This window comes from Sycon ciliatum, chromosome 1 (genome assembly GCF_964019385.1).
Source record: "Sycon ciliatum chromosome 1, ocSycCili1.1, whole genome shotgun sequence".
NCBI classification, from domain to species: Eukaryota; Metazoa; Porifera; class Calcarea; order Leucosolenida; family Sycettidae; genus Sycon; species Sycon ciliatum.
In genome coordinates this window covers 94,293,379-94,306,068 of record NC_088643.1, presented here as the reverse complement: position 1 = coordinate 94,306,068, position 12,690 = coordinate 94,293,379, and the positions used below count along the sequence as shown (strand labels likewise).

Genomic DNA, 12,690 nt, shown 5'->3' with positions numbered 1-12,690 from the left:
GAGGGGGGGGGGAGAGCAGGGAAAGGAAGACGGCAAAAATAATGACATATTATTGTTGTTCTACAGCCGAGTAATCATTACCGGTTCACAGGTATTCGTGGAGTCACACGGCATGTCTTCATGTGATGACTTTGGCACTGCAAGTGGCGACGAAAGCAACAAATAGGCAGAGAAAGAAGGCAAAATTTACACACGTATCTAAATGACATCTCAAAATAAATTTGAGGGAAGACAAAGTCAACTTGTCGCAACATGGCTGGAAGCATTCTTCCGCTACCAAGCAGGACTTGAACCCAGTAACCTATGTTTCAGTCATGATCTTACAACATCACACTATGCCTGCCTATGCCTGCCTACGCCCGCCTGTCATTTTACATGACTAGTAGTTGAGCGCAAGACCGGTTAAGATTGCAGTCAGGATCACTGTTCACAACACCGTGTATCCTCCCCCTTGTAACATGCTGTCATCGTCAAACATAACCAGCACATGTACATGTAGTTGTAGTGGACTAGGGACAAGAGCATGCATGCCGTATGGACTAGGGACAAGAGCATGCATGCCGTATGGACTAGGGACAAGAGCATGCATGCCGTATGGACTAGGGACAAGAGCATGCATGCCGTATGGACTAGGGACAAGAGCATGCATGCCGTATGGACTAGGGACAAGAGCATGCATGCCGTATGGACTAGGGACAAGAGCATGCATGCCGTATGGACTAGGGCATCTAGTCTAGGGGTCCCGTCTGTTAGGAAAGTTCACACGTACACCTAACTGTGTGTGTGTGTGTGTATAGGGCATGGTAGACCACACTTACTGCACTTTGTGACGTAGCAACAGTCCTCAAGCACAAGATGAGGCTCATAATTGCACTGTGAAAAAGAGCAAGGTGAACAGCATAAATTCACAAAACATCGTACAAGACACCCAGCAAGAGAACTTTAACATGACGAATTCAGCTTTTTCCGCTTCCAATACACTCTAGATCTATCATATTACGACTAGCAACAACAACACAGTAACACAAAGAGGACGGAGGGCAGCAGACAGTGGACAGCCGACCATCGGCAGTTGACGAAATACTACACTGTCATGAAGAGCTATAGTTCCTAATATAGCTATAGCTGCAGTGGTGTCCGCACTGTGAACCAGCCAGGTTTGGACAGAAACACAAGCCCAGCATGTTTACAGGCAATTAGAGACTGAAGGCTGAAGGCTTTGGTGGTTCTAAACACAATGCTGAAATCTTACAGAACACTGCGCTTCTTTTGGTGGTGCGCAGGATGGTTGAGCTGGGCACACTGCAATACACAAACACACACACAGAGTTGAAAATAAATAAAATGGCACAAGAAATGGCGGCCAGACTGTGAATTGCGCACTACCCACCACATGCCCTTCTTGGAGGTTAATCGATTTATTAATTTGTCTCCTTGTGGAGCTTCCAGAACTGTGTAATTCCCAGTGCTCAAAATTAAGACAATGGAGGTTTGGAGCACAATATTATCAAAGGAAATGATAAGGGATAGACAGAGAGAGATAGACAGACAACAGATTGCATGAGCATGTTATAGACACTGAGTAAGAAGGTGAGTGACTCAGTGACAAACAAACTGAACATACGCAAAGCAGGTATGGTTGCCATAACAACCCTGTGCACCTAACAACTGTACCATAGACGTTTATCTAGGGCTTAGATTAGTGTTGAAACGATCTCACCGGGTACTCGTTAGCTCGCTCGCCAGAAACTCGGCTCGTTTGTGCGGCCAGCTCGTTTGCACTAACGAACACCGTACACCGTACTCTGCACACATGGCAGTACATGTCGACCGGGCCCGCGGGGAGTCGAAAAAATATTTTACGACTCCCTGGTCGATCGAGAGTCCAGTCCCACGCAAAGTGAAAATCACTCGCAGATGCCTGCACGACACTTGAGTTGTTTCAGTTGTCGTTGCAGCTTTGGTGGACTCTACTGATGTCTTGTTCCGCATCTGCTGACTTGTCGCAGGATATGCTTCGGTCACTTCTCCATTCGAGTGAAAGTTACGCTCAGTCATTCGGAAGTTTTCTCTCGCGATGCAGCGAAGAACAGGGCTACTTGCAATCTTTGCAAAACAGTCTATTCTTACAAACTTTACAAAGGCTACTCAACGACGGCGCTGAAATACATCTCGACACCAAACAGCAGTCCGAAGTGAAGCAGCAGCAACCCCAAATGCCGGCGGTGATAATTTGAACCAGCTGAAAAAAATCGAACTTAGAAAAAATATATTCAAAAATCATATTTGCCACATCAATGAAACTTGTTAGCTTGCTCGATAGCTTGCTCGTTAGTGGAACTGATCGCTCGTTTGTTATAGATACGCTCGTTTCAACACTAGGCCTTAGATCACTGGGTGGATTTCACTGGACGCATAAAGTTACACTGTACGTATACTGGTGAAAATACCCCAGGCTATTGCAAGCTACAGAGTGTGTGCAGAAGAATTTTGCTGCGTTACTTTGTTTGCTTGGCAGCAGAAGACGTCGCCAACAAGAAATCCAGACTGGCATACTCTCTCTCATGATAACAATGCACAAACAATCGGAGACTGTACGTACCACATTCATACTCATCACAGCAGTCACATGAAGGAGAGTAGGTATGGTTGGCAATACGCTTCACAACACGCTCCAACGGGGACGGCTATAGGTGCACAACATTACCCAGGGACACAGCAACAACAGCAGCAGAAACAACAGCAGCAGCAGCAGCAGCAGCAGCAATAGCAGCAGCAGCGAGAACATCAGTAGTTAGCAAAAGTACGAACAAGCAACACAAACTAGTAATTTCCAGAAGCCAATGGTAAATGGAAGCCCACCTCCTGCACTCTGACCGTGCCTACACACACAGTATACCAAGAATGCATGCGAGCACCTCCACTACCACCACTACCACCACTACCACCACTACCACCACTACCACCACTACCTCCACTACCTCCACTACCTCCACTACCACCACTACCACCACTACCACCACTAGAACTGATGAGGTTGCAGGACATGGAGACAGTAGCACATCTTTATCAGAGCTTCAAATTGCAGGAGCAGTTCACCTTCTACCAGATATTTCAAAACAGACTGGGTGCGCAATGGATGAAGTGTGTACAAACGTGTAGGAGGGGAAATGGGTGTAGCACTGTTTTACGAATCTGCAAAGCACTAACAGTCTCTTGAAAGTACCCGTTTCATCCAGAAAATGTGTACGGGATGACATTACAATACAGTACAGTCAGACCTCGCTTAAGCGCACACTCCGTTTTCGAAAAAATATCCGGATAGGCGAGGGAACCGGATAACCGAACACTGGTTATGTTGGATGCACCACGTATGCTGTAAATCTGTAACCAGCTATTTTCTTCCGGATGGCGAGGGATCCGGATAAAAGAAGACCGGATAAGCCAGGTCTGACTGTAGTTGTAGTTCACGTTTCTATATATATGTCCTGGACCTTGTGCTTGTGTTAAAAACATGTTGATCACTTACACAGCTTGCTGGTGGAGGACATTGACATCCTAGCACAAACAAAAGATTAAAAAAAGAAAGCGATTAGTCATGTGTTGTAACTAATTCCTGGATACAGGTTTCCCCCGGTGGCAGGTCATGCTTTAACTATCTTAAACAGGTCTCAGAACTAGGGCGTTGCAGAATGTAACACAGGGTACACCGAGTACACCGGGTACACCGGGTGCACAGGGTACGTACTAGGGGTGTGATAAAGATAGTGAAGGTTGTATAACTTGTATTGCATCACCAGGAATTGACTGTACTCCACAAAGTGTATTGAAGTGAGACACATGGTAAGATGAGGCTCAGTCATCAGTCCTATGCTGCACTTCTTTGAAGCAGATATTCGCATTGTCGTGATGTAGCAAAAGTAGTGATGTAGCAAAGTAGTGATGTAGCAAAGTAGTGATGTAGCAAAGTAGTGATGTAGCAATGACTACTACAGAAGTACATCTTTGTGATCCATATCCATGATACGTTCATCACAACACTATGTCTGCTGTTTGCAGACCGTCGTAACATCAATCATGACTGCCATAGTTATGCACAGATACAGACACAGTGCTTCCAGCTATCTTACGGCCATGGGAGAGTGCACTAACATGTATGCAAAAGGATAGGTCAACAACAGCTATATTAGTTAGGATGGCAGGTTGGCTACAGCTAACCGGTACATGTATACTGATTTCAAGGACATGCTATTGGTAGTGTAGGACATAGTGCAAGACAATACATGGAACAGGAAGAGACAGTGTACTCTCATACTTGGTAGAGTGCATGCCTCATCCTGAAGAGAGCAGACAGGTGGCATCTGAAGAACGTCTGTTTGATCCTGCACAAGGAAACAAAAAGGCAGTCAATACAAACAGTGACATTCCATCGCCCTCATGTTGTTCCTAAAGATGGGCCTTGCTCGAAAATTCGAATAATACAATAATCTAAATCAATTGTTTTAGCCCGGAGGCCGGTGCGAGTGTTATGAGGATGTACGGATATACATGTACTGGATGGCTACAATGGAGTGTTCACAGCTTGAGTAATGCTGGACTATGTACAAACAACGTTGTACTGCACTTTGCCATTTACAACACATGAAACGATAAACAACGTCAAGTAATAGATGTTGTCCAGATCACTGCAATAATATAGGAGAACAGCAATTTTCACTAAATTATGTGGAGTATACATACGGAGCACGCTTTGGCATCTTGAAGCATTCTGGTATGATCTGGACCACACGAACCTGCGAGCAGCACAAAAACGAGCGCAAATGTCTCACCAGCGGCTTCTAAGAATGGAATGAATCACGAGTACGAGGGAAAGACCAGTGTGAACACACGCCCAATGAGAACAAAATTTAATGTTTTGATTGCAATTATGCCTGACATGCACCCAGCACACAAAACGAATAGCATTCTTAGCTCTTCTGTGCTCCTCATCGGTCATATTAGGAAACCTATGGAGGTAGCCAATCACGCCATATGTTGACTGCAAACGACTGGGATTCATTGTTCTTAGGAGGTTTCCTCGCTCTGCCCAAAAGCAGTCGAAGACAGGCGAGTGCTTATTCCGTAAAGAAAAAGCGGGTAGATAGCACGAATAATCTGCCCGCCCAGCGCTTTTCAGGGCAAAGGACATGGCAAACGTGCCCTGCCATTGCATAATGATTGGCTACTACCATAGTGATATATCATGTGGACATGTCATAAAGCTGCTTCTGGAATTACTTTCAGTGCAACAATACGCTGCACAATCTTACTCAATTAGCGGAGGGGAGTACTGTTTCTTCATTTGTGGACTAAATCAACCCAGCACAGGGAAAATTGTGCTAGCAATGGAAAATTTACTTTCTCACAAGAGATTGAAGAAAAGAGAGCCGAGAGCCCTGAATTTCAGCCCATAAGCAAATCTACTTCAGTAGCAGATCTGACAAAAGTCACCACGGTGTGAAACAAAGATAAGAACATTCAAAGAAACCCCCAAATATATTGGACAGGCACTCAGTCAACAAAGTCAAAAGGATTGAGAGCCTACTACATGTATTTCAAAATGGACTACAGCACCATGGACCCGTGGATTATGGACTATAGACTATGAACTATGAACTATGAACCATGGACTATGGACCATAGACTATGGATCATGGACTTAGGACTATGAACCATGGACTATGAACCATCAGTACCCAAACATACAGCAGGAATTCACACAGGATTCACACAGGAATAGCCCTTGGCGGATTATGCTGGCATAGTTTCTGGCATTCTCTTCGGATGTTGTCTAAAAATTATGCCTTGACATAAAAGGACTTCTGAGACCAGACGGTCGGCATCACCTTACGATGCTCCAGGCATATTTCACTGTAGGCATGTTACAGGAAATAACCTGGTGAATGTTACCCATTATAAGCCGTGCTATCATGGTGTCAGAGTCTTTGTAACGTTGCAAAGTGCAACAAGAGTGCAAGGGTACAGTATAGCACCATCAGTGGCATAATTCCAGCATAGTGTAGCATAATCACTGGCATAATTTGGGCATAAATAGAAAGCATAATTCAGCAATTTACCGAGCACAGTCCGCAGGAATGCACACAGGAATGCACACAGTGCACTTACTATTTTGGCACTTAGTATCCTGACATATGCATGTACATTCATCTGGTCTGGAGTTGCGTGGAACTATCGGCTGTTGACCCTGTGGAGAATTGACACAGTATACATTGCATACATGTACATGATAAGCTGGCTGGACTACAGTCAAATATCGCAAGGACTGATAGAAGTTCTCTCAAGTTAGAATGACAATACCGCTATGTCAGCCACAGTTCAGACTATCGGAATCAAGCAAGAATACAAGTGACAGTTTGCTCTCCGTAGATACATTCTGTATCGTGAGGTACATGTACAGTTGTGGCGAATCCAATCAGACCCCTAGAGAGCGGTGCGCCCGCACTGCATCAACACAGCACGCGACCACACCAACCTCAATGCATGCACAGCGCAAGCATGCATATCTACAAACTGCTGTACTGCGCACATGCCGTATCTTGCAGTTAAACCAGAAACAATGGAGAGGTTTAGCACAGTACAACGGTACACACCTAACTAGGGTGGTACTCGTATACACACAAGATCAGAAGGTGAATGCCATCAATGTGATCAGAAGGTGAATGCCATCAATGTGATCAGAAGGTGAATGCCATCAATGTGATCAGAAGGTGAATGCCATCAATGTGATCAGAAGGTGAATGCCATCAATGTGATCAGAAGGTGAATGCCATCAATGTGATCAGAAGGTGAATGCCATCAATGTGATCAGAAGGTGAATGCCATCAATGTGATCAGAAGGTGAATGCCATCAATGTGATCAGAAGGTGAATGCCATCAATGTGATCAGAAGGTGAATGCCATCAATGTGATCAGAAGGTGAAAGCCATCAATGTGATCAGAACGTGAATGCCATCAATGTGATCAGAAGGTGAATGCCATCAATGTGATCTTCACGCTTTGCAGCCATGCCAGGGGTATACAGAATACTGGCTACGATTCGCTCCGGCTCCGCACCACTCGTCCACAAACACACCCAGGGACCCAGGGATGGCACATGATTTGCCACCCCAGTAGTAGTAGCAATAGTGTAACACACAGTCATACTGTGAAGTGGAGCAACTTACAGCAGGGCAGCAGGTTGTGTTGGTCGGTGGGCACGGAGGACACACTGGAGACATGGAAAAGGAACACACAGAGAAAAAAGTGAGGCAAAGAAGGAAGACTACAAGTACATGTATAATGAAGGGCAATCTACATCACCAAACAAACATTGCTACTTTAACACCGAACAAAGTGCTCAGTTTGGAATCTCTGCGAAGTCCAGCTCTTTCTTTCTCCTTTCCCTTCTTTTCTACTCTACACCATTACCCTTCACCGCAACCACATTGCACTCACAATGCCTTTTCTACTTCTGCAAGGTTAAGGACAATGGAGCTGAGCTGGTTGTACGAGTGAGATGAAAGACGTCACCGTCATGCTGGATACTCTTCTAAGCAACATAACTTACTACAAGTAGTAGTTGGACAACCGCAAGAGTCAGTAGTGGTCTTGAGTAGAACTATGCCCTAGACACAGGCACACAGGGACATCAAACCAACAACCCATTACATGAAGCTGATGGGGAAAGTCAGAAACAGCAATGAATTGTACATGGTGTGTGTGTGTGTGTGTGTGTGTGTGTGTGTGTGTGTGTGTGTGTGTGTGTGTGTGTGTGTGTGTGTGTGTGTGTGAGAGAGAGAGAGAGAGAGAGAGAGAGAGAGAGAGAGAGAGTGAGAGTGAGAGAGAGAGAGAAAGAGAGAGATAGAGAGAGAGAGAGACAAACGGGGACCATTGAATTTTCTTTGCTACATGGACACAGCCGTCAAGGGCGCATCTCACACTTTATCTCAACACTCCCACCAAACATCTAAACAGCGATAAACGCACCAAATCCATCCCCCTGAAGTCTGAATCCTTCTTTGTGTGTTGAAATGCTTCAAATATGCAAAAAAGGCAAGTACTTTTGGGTTGTACATGTTTGTATTGTCTATATCTCAGCAAACAAAGTTCCCTGTCACCCATTTTTTTTACCTTAGCGGCATATCTGACGTTACAATAGCTAGTTATCTCCACAAAGTACACATCTCTAGGAAAATGTATCCGTAGTTGAACTGCAACAACAGGATGGTCATTGGGCTAGCGTAAAGACTTCCACTACCACTACAAAAAGAAGACAAAAATGGGCAGCTACAGGGCTTTTGGTATCCCCACCCCTAGATAACTGCCACATCCCTTGCCGTGACTCTGCAGATTTTTAGCAGCAAAACAACAAGAACAGGATCAGTCAGGTGACTACACAATGATCTTACTGCTGGGCACTGCGTGCATGATGCATTATCTGCAGGGCAAGTGCGCTTGGCTGTATGAGGAACACAAACACAAGAGGAAGAAAATAAAACATTAAGAGTAACCGCAGGGACTAGGCTGGATGCATATCTGATAGATGGTGTAGATGATTCTGTAGAACTATGCCAACCCAACCAAGTGCTGTCTTTACACAACACTGCTGTGAAATGTGAACCGCCTAACAGGGTTCCTGGGTTTCAACATTTATTTTTACGAATGTCGAAAGTTCAGAAATACAAATACATGTAGAACAAAGAATCAGGATTGGACTTAGTGGCAAGCTGTATCATGAACAATGCACCAGACACGTCTGTGGTACATTGCACAGCACAGGTACCGGTACTACTTACTGCAGCGGGCAGCAGGACAGCCACGATAGTCCGTGTAGCTCTCCACGTACTCGCACTGAAACCATTCCCAAACACAGAAACAGAGAGAGAGAAATAAAGTAAGAGAGAGAAGGGGGGGGGGGGGAGAGAGAGAAAGTGAAAGAGGAGGGGGGAGGGGGGCATTGCCACACCAACAGATAGATAATAACAATAATAATTCGACGGGTTCGCGTACCGGGCAGGTCAAGAACAAGGAGTCGTACAACTCCCTGGTCAAGAATCACCTTTCCGCTTCCGTGGGACGCCACCACCCCATGATCAGGCGTCAGATGCGGCTCCTAAACGGTGGGGGAGGATAGATCAGATCCACCAACCAGAGGCCAAAGGCCTAAGTCCCATTTGCCACATCCATGTTTTACTCATGCCAGGCCACGAGTTTCCAATTAACTTTGGGTCGCAGCACGGTTGGAAAAATCCTTCCGCCTCCAAGCAGGACTTGAACCTGCTACCTCTCGTTTCTCAATCATGGTCTTAGACCAACCCACTGTGCCTGCCTGCCTCTATAGAAACACCTAAAATAGATGCAGCCAGCAACAAAGTCGGCAAGTTGGTGCATTCAAATCAGGATGCTTGACCAAATCCTGAAACTATCACAAGTTGAACTCGGATGGTGAGCCAATTTAGTTATGGATAAAAAGGAGAAGGACAAATACGGTACGAATTATGACTAACTGCGCTGGAGCTGGGTGTTAGGTCGTTGAATGTCTCAGTACTCCTTGTCAGTTTTGTGCCATTTTGTCGCACTCGCTGACTGTATACGATCTGGTTACATTGGTGGACAGTTAGTCATAACTCGTACCATTTTTGTCCCTCTCCTTTTTATCCATAACTAGACCAAGTGTTAAGAAAAGGAAAAAGAGGCGAGACAATGTGCATGTATCAGCTCACGCTTATTTGATACTTTTCATGGAGTACAGAAGACTTGTCAACGGCATACGTACCTCATCACAAATGGGCTCTTGAACATTGCAGCAAATTAGATCTGTGATTAAACACACACACAAACATACACACACACACACACACACACACACACACACACACACACACACACCTTGCATACAGCTGCCAGTGCCGCCCCGAAAGGGAAGATCTACCACTGAGCATCACAATCATGATGACACTTGTGACGAGACAAGTCCCCTGGCAATGCGAAACGATGTGTGCAACCCTCACATTGAATTGGCAGTTCTCCACACTCCCCCAATGCATACCCCCTCCCCCGGACGACTGCTGTACTGTAGCAACAACCTGACAGTGACAACGACTGAAAAGGAACAAGAGGAGAAAAACACTGCCACATTTCACGTCACCCCCCCCCCCCCCACACACACACACACAGGGTGGAAATTACCGTCACAATCTCCATGCTGGCAGTATGTCAAGTTCCTGCAACAGTCTGGATATAAAGTGCTGGCAGGCACTGCTTCGACGGTGATATTTTCACTTGCAAGGTCAGCACACTGGACAAGGCAAAGCAACAACATCATTACATCAGGTATACAGGTCAGATGCACGTGACAGTAGCATACGAAAGGACTTGATTCACAAGCAAACACAAATACTCTCTCAGATGGTGAGAGAGAGTCTGGCTAGTTTTCACTTGCTGGTAAGCCATGGTGGAGTACTAGCTAACTGCTAGGAATACATGTACAAGGGTAGCACTGCTGTGAAGCTGTGATCATGACACATGACATACACGTCAGCAACAAGGCATTTACTATAATGACGTTGGTGGAAATAGAGATAGTAGCATTCATGCACTAATATCAAAAAGTATTCTTTCTAGACCAAAGAGTGGTATATTTGATAACATTTAATAACGATAGAAATTTTTACGATACTTCTCCAGACGTTTCGTTGTTCTGAACAACATCGTCAGTGGATAAAGAATGGAGGGCTTTGGGTGGTGGCACGGGTTAATAGGGAGTGATGGTGGTGAGATGAGGTGAGGTGAGAAGGTGAAGGTGGGAAATACATGTATCTAAGTTAATGGTGAAGGTTAGGTGCGGGTCGATACAGGTGGGAAGGGGGTACACCCTTCGGGTAGAAGTGTAGGTTGGTAGAAGGTGTTGGTGTGCGTAGAAGGTGGAGTGGCGTAATGGAAGTGTCGGATTGATAAATGTGGGAGAGAGTCTAGGTAGGGTGTGGATCAGCAATAGGTGTTGGTGTATGTGGTGGGTAGAATTGGCAAGAGGTGTGTGTGTGTGTGTGTGTGTGTGTGCGTGCGAAAAAGAGTAAGTAGTGAGTATTGGTATGCGTGGAAGGAATATGTGACAGAAGGTGTGTGCTATAGGCAAGGGGTGCAGGAATATTCTGAGGTGGTGGGTGGGACTAAAACAGGAGGTTGTGATTCATCTAGTGATATATATAATATCAGCAATAGCAGCAGTATATACAAAGAGGTGTGTGTGTGTGTGTGTGTGTGTGTGTGTGTGTGTATGCGTGTGAGTTTGCAAGCTTTTTGGTAGTGTAGTGTGTTGGGGGGGGGGGGGGGGGGAGAGCACCGGGTGCGGGTGTTCTTCTTCTATTGCGATCATTTTTGATCGCAATACTCACTACTTACTCTTTTTCGCACGCACACACACACACACACACACACCTCTTGCCAATTCTACCCACCACATACACCAACACCTATTGCTGATCCACACCCTACCTAGACTCTCTCCCACATTTATCAATCTGACACTTCCATTACGCCACTCCACCTTCTACGCACACCAACACCTTCTACCAACCTACACTTCTACCCGAAGGGTGTACCCCCTTCCCACCTGTATCGACCCGCACCTAACCTTCACCATTAACTTAGATACATGTATTTCCCACCTTCACCTTCTCACCTCACCTCATCTCACCACCATCACTCCCTATTAACCCGTGCCACCACCCAAAGCCCTCCATTCTTTATCCACTGACGATGTTGTTCAGAACAACGAAACGTCTGGAGAAGTATCGTAAAAATTTCTATCGTTATTAAATGTTATCAAATATACCACTCTTTGGTCTAGAAAGAATACTTTTTGATATTACAATGAGAGTGAATAATCAACGGCTTGTCCACCAACTCTTTGATTCATGCACTAAGTTGAATGAAACAGAAGAGCAGCTAGTGATAGCTTCCAGCGCACACTACTGTATTCTACCAATCAATAGTAACTGTCTATTAGCAATCAGCATGCCAATAAATGGATACGCAAGGTAACTGAATTTAAAAGCTACTAACATCAGGCGAGTCTCACGCGAACTGTGAATTTATTTTTATTTTTTATCATAATTATTGTCCTGACTCACTGGTGCTGGCGTAGTGGGTGCGAGATGTTCCGGACAAACTGCACAGCCAGGATCAGTACCCCACTTCTGAGCTCGGGATATGGTCAGCATATCTGCTCCCTGAGCGACAAGCTCCTGAAGACAGCTCCCTGAACACAGATAGTGGGTGGAAGAAGACACACAGATTTTAAATAATACTCGTAGATCCACACAGGCCATTCCTCCTCCCCCCTCACACACACAGGCCATTCCTCCCCAAGAGCCATCACTCTCTGCCAGGCATTCATGAAAAGTTGATACGTTTCTCGGAAGGCGCAGAAACACAGCAACCTTGGTCTCACAGAATATTCTCTAGTTCTTTGGAAGAACAGCACAAACAATCAAACATACATACTAGTACATAGGTATTCACAGCAATATTGCTAGCATACCCACTGCACGACTGGGAATACAGGTGAAAAGGAAAGGCTCACTGAAAAGATTCACAGTTTGCTTGACACTGAGTTAGACTGAGTTTCCAGTATCCATAGCAACGCCACCA

At 45.4% G+C, this 12,690-nt stretch overlaps 1 protein-coding gene across 2 annotated transcripts in view; it reads right to left on the bottom strand.

The window, feature by feature from the left end:
* The window catches only part of LOC135806591 (zonadhesin-like), a 131,243-nt gene that overhangs the window by 2,175 nt on the left and 116,378 nt on the right, over positions 1 to 12,690 (bottom strand). For both annotated transcript variants that reach the window (XM_065320792.1, XM_065320793.1), the window contains exons 133-147: positions 12,171 to 12,298; positions 10,228 to 10,336; positions 9,815 to 9,855; positions 8,835 to 8,889; positions 8,448 to 8,497; positions 7,607 to 7,664; positions 7,224 to 7,267; positions 6,166 to 6,244; positions 4,741 to 4,793; positions 4,316 to 4,382; positions 3,530 to 3,558; positions 2,603 to 2,687; positions 1,253 to 1,302; positions 819 to 873; positions 82 to 137 (exon numbers count right to left, since the gene is read on the bottom strand). In XM_065320792.1, coding sequence (XP_065176864.1) covers positions 82 to 137; positions 819 to 873; positions 1,253 to 1,302; positions 2,603 to 2,687; positions 3,530 to 3,558; positions 4,316 to 4,382; positions 4,741 to 4,793; positions 6,166 to 6,244; positions 7,224 to 7,267; positions 7,607 to 7,664; positions 8,448 to 8,497; positions 8,835 to 8,889; positions 9,815 to 9,855; positions 10,228 to 10,336; positions 12,171 to 12,298 — 959 coding nt within the window. The remainder of the gene's footprint in view (positions 1 to 81; positions 138 to 818; positions 874 to 1,252; positions 1,303 to 2,602; positions 2,688 to 3,529; positions 3,559 to 4,315; positions 4,383 to 4,740; positions 4,794 to 6,165; positions 6,245 to 7,223; positions 7,268 to 7,606; positions 7,665 to 8,447; positions 8,498 to 8,834; positions 8,890 to 9,814; positions 9,856 to 10,227; positions 10,337 to 12,170; positions 12,299 to 12,690) is intronic.